At 52.9% G+C, this 13,261-nt stretch overlaps 1 protein-coding gene across 4 annotated transcripts in view; it reads left to right on the forward strand.

Moving 5' to 3' along the window:
- The first annotated feature begins 3,153 nt into the window (after positions 1 to 3,153).
- Positions 3,154 to 13,261, forward strand: part of LOC135504494 (protein CBFA2T3-like) — a 68,222-nt gene continuing 58,114 nt past the window's right edge. For 2 of the 4 annotated variants that reach the window (XM_064923137.1, XM_064923161.1), the window contains exon 1: positions 3,155 to 4,499. In XM_064923137.1, the coding sequence (XP_064779209.1) occupies positions 4,277 to 4,499 (223 nt within the window). In that variant the 5' untranslated portion in view covers positions 3,155 to 4,276. Of the gene's footprint in view, positions 4,500 to 13,261 lie in introns of all 4 variants that reach the window. The other 2 variants (XM_064923145.1, XM_064923153.1) reach the window with 2 other exon arrangements.

The raw sequence follows: 13,261 nt of genomic DNA on the forward strand, positions 1-13,261 counted from the left end.
TTACGGTCTGCTTGCATATAATAACATGGTCACCATAACATTCTCTGCAAATATACATCAGTGGCTGCATGTGCTTGTGTGGTGAGTGGGTATGTGTGTATGAGAACGCGCTTAATTTAGCAGGTGCTCTTTGACAGTTCTTGAACGTGCGCCAAGTCTGCTGTAAAAAAAAAACTAAAAAAAACTCAGCATGCATCTGTGTGGGGCTGCGCTGTGACAGATGGGGACGGTTTAACTTATAGAGTTCGGTTAAGATCCGGAGGTTTCTGGGGCTGTCTGTGCCAAGCAGGTGCACATAAACACACCACAGAGAGGATGGAGGAGCCTCAGCTGCCACATTTCGATGGGCTATTTAGGAGATGTCCATAGACTACTGTATATACACTGCCAAGGCTATAAGCTCAGGGAAATCCTCTTCTATAGCTCTCTGTGTCCCCGACAAACACTCTCACAATATCCTCCCGTACTGTACAAGACAGAAAGATAGGCCATCGTAGTGGAATCATACCTCCAAGCTGACAATTAACTGACGAGAACTAATATGCACCATCTGTCAAACCTACAGAGAACATAAAATAGAGGAAATTATTTTACGTTATACGGACCTGGAAAAAAATCTGGGGAATCCCTAACCTTTCACCAACAGTGTCACGGATATGAACACCTAAAAACAAACAGTGTGACGTAGTACAGAAACAGAATCAGTGTTCCCAGAGTCCCCAGCCAGCCACAGTGTTCCCAGAGTCCCCAGCCAGCCACAGTGTTCCCAGAGTCCCCAGCCAGCCACAGTGTTCCCAGAGTCCCCAGCCAGCCACAGTGTTCCCAGAGTCCCCAGCCAGCCACAGTGTTCCCAGAGTCCCCAGCCAGCCACAGTGTTCCCAGAGTCCCCAGCCAGCCACAGTGTTCCGTACAGTGTGTACCTGCGGCAGGAAAAACCCAAGTAAGGACTAAAGGTGAGCGGTTCATCCACTCTGAAGTGACCAGGTGTCTGGCAGGAGGACTTTCCACCATCTGGCTGCTTCCCTCTCTCTTTATCTCTCTCTCTCTGCAGTCATGAGGCTTGTTAGACTTACTCCTGATGCAAAAGGTGAAAAGTTCCTCTCGGCTTGTCTATATTTTATTTTACCCCATTTTCTCCCCAATTGGTAGTTACAGTCTTGTCCCATCACTGCAACTCCCTTATGGACTCGGGAGAGGCGAAGGTCGAGAGCCATGAGTCCTCCGAAACACAACCCTGCCAAGCAGCACTGCTTCTTGACACACTTCTTGCTTAACCCAGAAGCCAGTGTGTCGGAGGAAACACAGTGCAGCTGGTGGCCAAAGTCGGCGTGCATGCACCCTGCCCGCCACAAGAAGTCGCTAGAGTGTGATGGGACAAGGACATCCCGGCCCGGCCAAACCCTGCCCTAACCCGGGCGACGCTGGGCCAATTGTACGCCGCCCCATGGGTCTCCCGGTCGCAGCCGGCTGCGACACAGCCCGGGATCGGACCCAGCTCTGTAGTGGCGCCTCAAGCACTGCGATGCAGTGCCTTAGACTGCTGCGCCACTCAGGAGGGCCCCTCTCTGCCTGTTTTTAAAGCGACAGGACAGATTTTTGAGGATGAGCACGCATTACCAGAGATGAGACCACAACTCCGGTTTCAGAAAATGAGAAGGGAAATGTAAACAAAAATAGAAAGAGAGAATCTTTCATCTGAAATAAGGCTGGTATATTTAATGACTTTCCACCAGATTTGTTATCAAAAGTCCTACTTTTCCCTTCTGATGATTCATGGGTAAAGTGATAATTAGCGCTTGTCCGTCCTCCTGCTGTGTTTTAATTTGGGGAGAGAGGCCTGCGTGTCGCTGATATAAGGATCTCTCTGACACGGCTAGTCTAGCCTGCTACATCTGTGAGCTGCGAGCAACAGCCGCTGCGGAAGATAAGGCCAGACTAGCCGCTCGCCCAACACTCCACGCAGCGCTCCACCATCTCCTCGCTCCGGTCCCCTCCCCAGTCCCATGACCTTATCTGTGGAGAGAAAGCACCGCTTGGTCACGATAGCACCTGCCAGGGCCAGAACTGGGCCAAAGTGATTATGTGGGAATCATTATCTCACTCCCCCCCGCAAAAAAAATATTTTATACCTGCCAACATCTGAGAGTAGGGGAGGCAGGCAGGGGCCTCCTCAGCCTAACACACAGGAGCATGCACATACACACTAATCCAATTGGGGCCATCTTCTCCTTCTCAGAAGGCAATCCCAGGGTTTGATTTGAGAACATACTGTTACTCAGCGATTTCCTTTGGTCTACACATGTTAACTCGCTGCACTGACATGTAGCCATGGAGAGGGTCAGTATGATGAGAGGTTTAGGAGCGAGAAATGCTGGACACACCTACATACAGTACATATAAGCAAGAAACAATTCCAACTTCGGTACATGTATTCATTCCACTGAATACTACATGGATGCAGATTCCATCAGATTGCATGATGTCATTGGGAGAATCTTGAATATGCTAACAAATTATTTTTGATGCTGTATTTTTACCCAAAATAATCTTCAATCTTAGTGCACAGTTGAGTCAGGGAAGGCTCTCTAACATAGAGAGCACCGAGAATACAAAAAGGAAATGAAACCAACTGACTGTCAAGCCATAATTTCATAGTTTCCAAAGTCCCAAATGTGTCGCATGATTGAACACTGCCCTTCACCCCACACACCCGTTACTCTCACATCCACTCTGCTGTCCACCATCTGTGTACTGGTTTCACTCTGACAGACAGATGGACGGCACATCTGTGTGCTCACATCCCCTCTACTTCTGTCCCAGCTACAACACCCCGTGTGATCTGCTCTGTGGGTCAGAGGGGTCCCAGCTGTACCCTCTCTGTCATTACACAGAGGAACCCCTGTTACTGATTTTACCTCCCGGCCCTGCTGGAGCGTTCACACACACATACGCACGCACGCACACACACGCACGCACACGCACGCACGCACGCACGCACGCACACACACACACACACACACACACACACACACACACACACACACACACACACACACACACACACACACACACACACACACACACACACCACTGGGACACCAGAACTGAGAGGCCAGGGCAGGGGGACACTTGACGTCTGGACTGACAGAACCACAGTAAGGGAGGACAGGACCCTCGGTATCTAACCAGGGGGTGAAACAACACCCCTAAGGACAGCGTCAGGGGGGCAGAGCTATCCATAGGGTTCAAAGTAAGTTGGGGGTAGGGCTGGCTGGGCGGAGGGAAGGAGAGGTGGAGTGAAGGGTGTAGGGAGGAAGTGTTAGGAACAGGAGGAGCCCTGTCTGTGTCCGGAGGGAAAGGGAAGACAGCGCTGCCCGGCCTGGCCACAGACACAGCTGGTTCCTGCCAGAGGAAGCCCCAACGGAGGCCGAGGCCTGGTGTCGACCGCTATCACAACCCAGCAGCACTGTTTACCTTCCCCTGGGGAACCACCCTTTCACACGGCGGGGTCGGGACACACAGACACACACCCACACTGTTACAGTTGCACTCAGTCCCGGCTCACACGGGCGCCACTGCTCTGCTTTCACTGTGTGGACTAGAGGAGGGTTCAGGCCAGTGCACTGCCCCTCAGCCGGAACAACGAGGAAACGAGGAGCCACGAGGCTAGCTGACCTTCCCCTGCCACTCACACACACACACACACACACTGTTACCTCACACACTCCTGTTGAGTGAGTCGGAGAAAGAGAAGGGGAGAGAGAGACTACTGGGTGGAGAGAAAGAGTATCGGATAATTACACAAGTCTGGTGGCGCCGCGATCCATCTGAGGTGACGTGTCGTGGACGGGAAGAAAGTACGAGGTAAAGGAAGAGTCATTTGAAGACTGTTAGCTGCATAAAGTAAAAAGGAAGGGGAACTTTAAAGAAAGTCTTGTTCGAGTGGGAGGAAGAAGAAGTCGAGTACAAAAAGACATCTCTCTCTGTCTGGCAGCCATGTGATCTGGCTGTGCTGGGCTCATGTTCTAATCATGAGAGCAAGAGGACTCACTCTGTGATCTCCCCAGGCCTGGATGAGTCAGTCAGTCAGTGGGTCAGTCAGTCAGTCTGTCAGTCGGTAAGCACCCTAAGCACACAGGAGAAAGGACATCGACCCTCCGGTCTACACACAGAGAAAGTGACTTGTGTGGTTTAGTGTGTCCCCTGTCCCGTCGAGAGCACTAGAAACACACAGAGGACAGGACAGCGTTGTGGATTACTGCTGTGGGGAGGGGGGATGCAGAGTATGGCCGCCGAGGTCCACCTGGAGCGACAGAGGAGGTCTGACCTACGGAGAGCCTCAACCTCAGCCTCCACCTCGGCCAATTTGACCTCTCCTCCCAGGGTTCCCACGGTGATGCTGACCAGTCACAGGGGGACGCTGTGCAGACGGACCTCTCACAGGCTGGAATCTGGCAACCCCAACCTGGCAACCAGGAGCCACCGCACAGCCAACCAAGGTAGGTGGTGATCCTTTTCTGTGTTATGAGAAGTACTACAGGCTGTGCCTCTGTTGGCAGTGCGCTACAGTGACGAGTGATTGTGGAGAAACTCCTGCTGTCACTTCTCCTCATTACGTTGGAGTGATTGATGTGTAATCAGGTTGCGTTGAGTTAGCGCCACATGCTCCAGACAAGACATGGAAATTAGCTTCCTACTGTAGCTTCTGTAACTATGGTGAAACGTATAAAAATAAATTGTCATTTGATTTTCAAGGTCAAAGCAGACCCCAACTTGTTTTCATTACTGAAAGCATAGTTTGCTGTCAAAACCCTACACTGTAAAGACATTGGAAGTCAGTGGCACATATGTCCAAGTGGACGGGGAGGGAAAGGGGTTCAGGCTGGTGAGGACCTTAGGATGGGGACTTCCCTCTGGGCTTCCTGAGGGGCTAGGGGGAGGGTGGAAGGGTAGGGGAGGGTGGAAGGGTAGGGGAGGGTGGAAGGCTAGGGGGAGGGTGGAAGGGTAGGGGAGGGTGGAAGGGTAGGGGAGGGTGGAAGGGTAGGGGAGGGTGGAAGGCTAGGGGGAGGGTGGAAGGGTAGGGGAGGGTGGAAGGGTAGGGGAGGGTGGAAAGGTAGGGGAGGGTGGAAGGCTAGGGGAGGGTGGAAGGCTAGGGGGAGAGTGGAAGGGTAGGGGAGGGTGGAAGGCTAGGGGAGGGTGGAAGGCTAGGGGGAGGGTGGAAGGGTAGGGGAGGGTGGAAGGGTAGGGGAGGGTGGAAGGCTAGGGGGAGGGTGGAAGGCTAGGGGGAGAGTGGAAGGGTAGGGGAGGGTGGAAGGCTAGGGGAGGGTGGAAGGCTAGGGGGAGGGTGGAAGGCTAGGGGGAGAGTGGAAGGGTAGGGGAGGGTGGAAGGCTAGGGGAGGGTGGAAGGCTAGGGGGAGGGTGGAAGGGTAGGGGAGGGTGGAAGGGTAGGGGGAGGGTGGAAGGGTAGGGGAGGGTGGAAGGCTAGGGGGAGGGTGGAAAGGTAGGGGAGGGTGGAAGGCTAGGGGGAGGGTGGAAGGCTAGGGGGAGAGTGGAAGGGTAGGGGGAGGGTGGAAGGCTAGGGGAGGGTGGAAGGCTAGGGGGAGGGTGGAAGGGTAGGGGAGGGTGGAAGGGTAGGGGGAGGGTGGAAGGGTAGGGGAGGGTGGAAGGGTAGGGGGAGGGTGGAAGGGTAGGGGAGGGTGGAAGGGTAGGGGAGGGTGGAAGGCTAGGGGGAGGGTGGAAGGGTAGGGGAGGGTGGAAGGGTAGGGGAGGGTGGAAAGGTAGGGGAGGGTGGAAGGCTAGGGGGAGGGTGGAAGGCTAGGGGGAGAGTGGAAGGGTAGGGGAGGGTGGAAGGCTAGGGAGGGTGGAAGGCTAGGGGGAGGGTGGAAGGGTAGGGGAGGGTGGAAGGGTAGGGGAGGGTGGAAGGCTAGGGGGAGGGTGGAAGGCTAGGGGGAGAGTGGAAGGGTAGGGGAGGGTGGAAGGCTAGGGGAGGGTGGAAGGCTAGGGGGAGGGTGGAAGGCTAGGGGGAGAGTGGAAGGGTAGGGGAGGGTGGAAGGCTAGGGGAGGGTGGAAGGCTAGGGGGAGGGTGGAAGGGTAGGGGAGGGTGGAAGGGTAGGGGGAGGGTGGAAGGGTAGGGGAGGGTGGAAGGCTAGGGGGAGGGTGGAAAGGTAGGGGGAGGGTGGAAGGCTAGGGGGGAGGGTGGAAGGCTAGGGGGAGAGTGGAAGGGTAGGGGAGGGTGGAAGGGTAGGGGAGGGTGGAAGGCTAGGGGGAGGGTGGAAGGCTAGGGGAGGGTGGAAGGCTAGGGGGAGGGTGGAAGGGTAGGGGAGGGTGGAAGGGTAGGGGGAGGGTGGAAGGGTAGGGGAGGGTGGAAGGGTAGGGGAGGGTGGAAGGCTAGGGGAGGGTGGAAGGCTAGGGGAGGGTGGAAGGCTAGGGGGAGGGTGGAAGGGTAGGGGAGGGTGGAAGGGTAGGGGAGGGTGGAAGGGTAGGGGAGGGTGGAAGGGTAGGGGGAGGGTGGAAGGGTAGGGGAGGGTGGAAGGGTAGGGGAGGGTGGAAGGGTAGGGGGAGGGTGGAAGGGTAGGGGAGGGTGGAAGGGTAGGGGAGGTTGGAAGGTGGAGGGTTGAGTGAGGCTCATTCATTGTCAAGCCCAGGTCAGGACCCCGAGAAACACTACTGACCCTATCAGGGCTGTTAGTTAGGTTACTGGGGTCCCCTCCCTTCCCCATCCCTCTCCTGTCTGTTAGCTTCTAGCCATCTGACCAGCACATTCAACAGCATCACTGGCTAAGGGAGAAATATGGTACAACACTAAGGAAATGGGATGTCCTTGTTATCTTAGTCTCATACTTTCTTCCTTTCTCAAATCTCCTCCTTCAACACTGAGAGGACTGTTTTCAAGCACATGCTGTCAACAATGTAAATGAAAATCTGGTAACTGATTCTTAAAGTGGTGTAAAAACTGGAGTAGTACCTTTAGGTAAAAACTTCACAAATCAATGAGGCCAGTAGCAGAGAAACACATGAAAAGCATCAGACATTAAAGCTGTACTTTATAGACTCTAAATATTTAAAAGGGGTGTCGTCTTAGAGGAGAACTAATACCCAACATAGTGAATTACCTGCGGCAGCTCCCATTTCATGGCAGTAATGAGCTTTGTGGACATTTCAGTGATAAGCACTCTATAATTAGGCTTAGTCATAAGCGTCCCCTGTAATTCTCTGATAAAAACCCAGCAGAACTGAGGTAAACGCTGGCCCCATCCGTCAGGCTTGCCTCATGTTCCAGGGAGGAACCAATGTCCCTATAAACAAAACTCTTTGTCTGATCAGGTAGTTTACCTATTGGGGGGGTACCGTTCAGGCATCATAATGATAGTGGCCTTGTGATATTTTCTTTGTGTGTGTGTGTGTGTGTGTGTGTGTGCGTGCGTGCGTGCGTGCGTGCGTGCGTGCGTGCGTGCGTGTGTGTGTGTGTGTGTGTGTGTGTGTGTGTGTGTGTGTGTGTGTGAGGCATTATGAGACGCGGCGCAGGCTTCCTGTGAGGGAGCAGATGTCGCAGGGCTCAGGCACAGCTGCGGTGGCTGATAACCACAGTGGCAGGGATATGTCGGCACGCTGGCTCCTCTCCCTGTGTCTTATCACCGCGCACACAGCACACAGCACACAGCACACCACAATGAGGAACTGCCGCCCGCCAACACCAGCACACCCTCACAGCCGGCCCTGAGAGAGGGGAGGGCAGGGGAAGAGAGGGGGGCGGGAGAGAGGGAGGATGGAAGGGTGGACTGAATCTAGACAGAGACTTTGAGGGAAAAGGTGGAATGAAATCACAACGAAGCTTTGGATTATTCCTATCATAGGTTTCATAAAAGCTCAGCTCTTCCTAATCCTCCATGGCTAGAGAAAGGCATATGCTTTATGTGCATGAGAGACATTTATGTATTTACAGTGCACACGCTTCAATGGCTACTCCTGTGTTGAGGACATGTGGCTCCAAGGTTGACATATTTTCTACCCTACCTCTCTGTCTTCATCAACAACCTTATCATCCTCCATCACACAACTGGATTGTATTACATGTTAGTTCTCTTAACAGAGAGGGGTATAAAACAAGGATGATGGGGGATGGGTCAGTGAAGGATATCATCATGAGAAAGAGAGAATTAGAGGGAGCGAGAGAATGTGAGAGAGAAAGGGGGGAGAGGGGGGATAGAGAGAGAGACAGGGGAAAGAGAGAGACAGGGGATAGAGAGAGACGGGGTAGAGAGAGACATGGGTAGAGAGACAGGGATAGAGAGAGACAGTGGTAGAGAGAGACAGGGGATAGAGAGAGACAGGGGATAGAGAGAGACAGGGGTAGAGAGAGACAGGGGACAGAGAGACAGTGGATAGAGACAGACAGGGATAGAAAGAGACAGGGGTAGAGAGAGACAGGAGATAGAGAGAGACAGGGGTTGAAAGAGACAGTGGATAAAGAGACACAGGGATAGAGAGAGACAGTGGTAGAGAGAGACAGGGGTAGAGAGAGACAGGGGATAGAGAGAGACAGGGGATAGAGAGAGACAGTGGTAGAGAGAGACAGGGGTAGAGTGAGACAGGGGATAGAGAGAGACAGGGGTAGAGAGAGACAGGGGACAGAGAGACGGTGGATAGAGACAGACAGGGATAGAAAGAGACAGGGGTAGAGAGAGACAGGAGATAGAGAGAGACAGGGGTTGAGAGAGACAGGGGTAGAGAGAGACAGGGGTAGAGAGAGACAGGGATAGAGAGAGACAGTGGTAGAGAGAGACAGGGGTAGAGAGAGACAGGGGATAGAGAGAGACAGGGGTAGAGAGAGACAGGGGACAGAGAGACGGTGGATAGAGACAGACAGGGATAGAAAGAGACAGGGGTAGAGAGAGACAGGAGATAGAGAGAGACAGGGGTTGAGAGAGACAGTGGATAGAGAGAGACAGGGATAGAGAGAGACTGGGGACAGAGAGACGGTGGATAGAGACAGACAGGGATAGAAAGAGACAGGGGTAGAGAGAGACAGGAGACAGAGAGAGACAGGGGTTGAGAGAGACAGTGGATAGAGAGAGACAGGGATAGAGAGAGACAGGGGTAGAGAGAGACAGGGGTAGAGAGAGACAGGGGATAGAGAGAGACAGGGGTAGAGAGAGACAGGGGACAGAAAGATGGTGGATAGAGACAGACAGGGATAGAAAGAGACAGGGGTAGAGAGAGACAGGAGATAGAGAGAGACAGGGGTTGAGAGATACAGTGGATAGAGAGAGACAGGGATAGAGAGAGACAGGGGACAGAGAGATGGTGGATAGAGACAGACAGGGATAGAAAGAGACAGGGGATAGAGAGAGACAGGAGATAGAGAGAGACAGGGGTTGAGAGAGACAGTGGATAGAGAGAGACAGGGATAGAGAGAGACAGGGGACAGAGAGACGGTGGATAGAGACAGACAGGGATAGAAAGAGACAGGGGATAGAGAGAGACAGGGGATAGAGAGAGACAGGGGTTGAGAGAGACAGTGGATAGAGAGAGACAGGGATAGAGAGAGACAGGGGATAGAGAGAGATAGGGGTAGAGAGAGACAGATGTAGAGAGAGACAGGGGTAGAGAGAGACAGGGGTAGAGAGAGACAGGGGTAGAGAGAGACAGGCGATAGAGAGAGACAGGGGTAGAGAGAGACAGTGGATAGAGAGAGACATGGATAGAGAGAGACAGGGGATAGAGAGAGACGGTGGATAGAGACAGACAGGGATAGAGAGAGACAGATAGGGATAGAGAGAAACAGGGGATAGAGAGAGACAGGTGTAGAGAGAGACAGGTGTAGAGAGAGACAGTGGTAGAGAGAAACAGGGGTAGAGAGAGACAGATAGGGATAGAGATAAACAGGGGATAGAGAGAGACAGGTGTAGAGAGAGACAGTGGTAGAGAGAGACAGGGGTAGAGAGAGACAGGGGTAGAGAGAGACAGGGGTAGAGAGAGACAGGGGTTGAGAGAGACAGTGGATAGAGAGAGACAGGGATAGAGAGAGAGAGACAGGTGTAGAGAGAGACAGGTGTAGAGAGAGACAGTGGTAGAGAGACAGGGGTAGAGAGAGACAGGGGTAGAGAGAGACAGGGATTGAGAGAGACAGTGGATAGAGAGAGACAGGGATAGAGAGAGACATGGGATAGAGAGAGACATGGATAGAGAGAGACAGGGGATAGAGAGCCTTTGGGATCGAGAGAGACGGTGGATAGAGACAGACAGGGATAGAGAGAGACAGATAGGGATTGAGAGAAACAGGGGATAGAGAGAGACAGGTGTAGAGAGAGACAGGTGTAGAGAGAGACAGGTGTAGAGAGAGACAGGGGTAGAGAGAGACAGGGGTAGAGAGAGACAGGGGTAGAGAGAGACAGGGGTAGAGAGAGACAGGGGAAGAGAGAGACAGGGGTTGAGAGAGACAGTGGATAGAGAGAGACAGGGATAGAGATAGAGAGACAGGTGTAGAGAGAGACAGGTGTAGAGAGAAACAGGGGTAGAGAGAGACAGGGGTAGAGAGAGACAGGGGTAGAGAGAGACAGGGGTTGAGAGAGACAGTGGATAGAGAGAGACAGGGATAGAGAGAGACAGGGGATAGAGGTTGACAGTGGATAGAGAGAGACAGTGGATAGAGAGAGACATGGATAGAGAGAGACAGGGGATAGAGAGAGACGGTGGATAGAGACAGGCAGGGATAGAGAGAGACAGATAGGGATAGAGAGAAACAGGGGATAGAGAGAGACAGGTGTAGAGAGAGACAGGTGTAGAGAGAGACAGTGATAGAGAGAGACAGGGGTAGAGAGAGACAGGGGTTGAGAGATAGTGGATAGAGAGAGACAGGGATAGAGAGAGAGAGACAGGTGTAGAGAGACAGATGTAGAGAGAGACAGTGGTAGAGAGAGACAGGGGTAGAGAGAGACAGGGGTAGAGAGAGAGAGGGGTAGAGAGAGACAGGGGTTGAGAGAGACAGTGGATAGAGAGAGACAGGGATAGAGAGAGACAGGGGATAGAGAGAGACAGGGGATAGAGAGAGACAGTGGTAGAGAGAGACAGGGGATAGAGAGAGACAGGGGTAGAGAGAGACAGTGGTAGAGAGAAACAGGGGGTAGAGAGAGACAGGGGATAGAGAGAGACAGGTGTAGAGAGAGACAGGGGTAGAGAGAGACAGGGGATAGAGAGAGACAGGGGTAGAGAGAGACAGTGGTAGAGAGAAACAGGGGTAGAGAGAGACAGGGGTAGAGATAGACAGGGGTTGAGAGAGACAGTGGATAGAGAGAGACAAAGATAGAGAGAGAGACAGGTGTAGAGAGAGACAGGTGTAGAGAGAGACAGTGGTAGAGAGAGACAGGGGTAGAGAGAGACAGGGGTAGAGAGAGACAGGGGTAGAGAGAGACAGGGGTTGAGAGAGACAGTGGATAGAGAGAGACAGGGATAGAGAGAGACATGGGATAGAGAGAGACATGGATATAGAGAGCCTTTGGGATAGAGAGAGACGGTGGATAGAGACAGACAGGGATAGAGAGAGACAGATAGGGATAGAGAGAAACAGGGGATAGAGAGAGACAGGTGTAGAGAGAGACAGGTGTAGAGAGAGACAGTGGTAGAGAGAGACAGGGGTAGAGAGAGACAGGGGTAGAGAGAGACAGGGGTTGAGAGAGACAGTGGATAGAGAGAGACAGGGATAGAGAGAGACAGGTGTAGAGAGAGACAGGTGTAGAGAGAGACAGTGGTAGAGAGACAGGGGTAGAGAGAGACAGGTGTAGAGAGAGACAGGGGTAGAGAGAGACAGGGGTAGAGAGAGACAGGGGTAGAGAGAGACAGGGGTTGAGAGAGACAGTGGATAGAGAGAGACAGTGATCGAGAGAGAGAGACAGGTGTAGAGAGAGACAGGTGTAGAGAGAGACAGTGGTAGAGAGAGACAGTGGTAGAGAGAGACAGGGGTTGAGAGAGACAGTGGATAGAGAGAGACAGGGATAGAGAGAGACAGGGGATAGAGAGAGACGGTGGATATAGAGAGACAGGTGTAGAGAGAGACAGGGGTTGAGAGAGACAGTGGATAGAGAGAGACAGGGATAGAGAGAGACATGGGATAGAGAGAGACAGGGATAGAGAGAGACAGGGATAGAGAGAGACATGGGATAGAGAGAGACAGGGATAGAGAGAGACAGGGATAGAGAGAGACAGGGGATAGAGGTTGACAGTGGATAGAGAGAGACAGTGGATAGAGAGAGACATGGATAGAGAGAGACAGGGGATAGAGAGAGACGGTGGATAGAGACAGGCAGGGATAGAGAGAGACAGATAGGGATAGAGAGAAACAGGGGATAGAGAGAGACAGGTGTAGAGAGAGACAGGTGTAGAGAGAGACAGGTGTAGAGAGAGACAGTGGTAGAGAGAGACAGGGGTAGAGAGAGACAGGGGTTGAGAGAGACAGTGGATAGAGAGAGACAGGGATAGAGAGAGAGAGACAGGTGTAGAGAGAGACAGGTGTAGAGAGAGGGAGTGGTAGAGAGAGACAAGGGTAGAGAGAGACAGGGGTACAGAGAGACAGGGGTTGAGAGAGACAGTGGATAGAGAGAGACAGGGGTACAGAGAGACAGGGGTTGAGAGAGACAGTGGATAGAGAGAGACAGGGATAGAGAGAGACAGGGGTTGAGAGAGACAGTGGATAGAGAGAGACAGGGATAGAGAGAGAGAGACAGGTGTAGAGAGAGACAGGTGTAGAGAGAGACACTGGTGGAGAGAGACAGGGGTAGAGAGAGACAGGGGTAGAGAGAGACAGGGATAGTGAGAGACATGGGATAGAGAGAGACATGGATATAGAGAGCCTTTGGGATAGAGAGAGACGGTGGATAGAGACAGACAGGGATAGAGAGAGACAGATAGGGATAGAGAGAAACAGGGGATAGAGAGAGACAGGTGTAGAGAGAGACAGGTGTAGAGAGAGACAGGTGTAGAGAGAGACAGTGGTAGAGAGAGACAGTGGTAGAGAGAGACAGGGGTAGAGAGAGACAGGTGTAGAGAGAGACAGTGGTAGAGAGAGAGGGGTAGAGAGAGACAGGGGTAGAGAGAGACAGGGGTAGAGAGAGACAGGGGTTGAGAGAGACAGTGGACAGAGAGAGACAGGGATAGAGAGAGAGAGACAGGTGTAGAGAGAGACAGGTGTAGAGAGAGACAGTGGTAGAGAGAGACAGGGGTAGAGAGAGACAGGGGTAGAGAGAGACAGGGGTTGAGAGAGACAGTG

This window comes from Oncorhynchus masou, chromosome 2 (assembly GCF_036934945.1).
Source record: "Oncorhynchus masou masou isolate Uvic2021 chromosome 2, UVic_Omas_1.1, whole genome shotgun sequence".
In the NCBI taxonomy this organism is placed as follows: domain Eukaryota; kingdom Metazoa; phylum Chordata; class Actinopteri; order Salmoniformes; family Salmonidae; genus Oncorhynchus; species Oncorhynchus masou.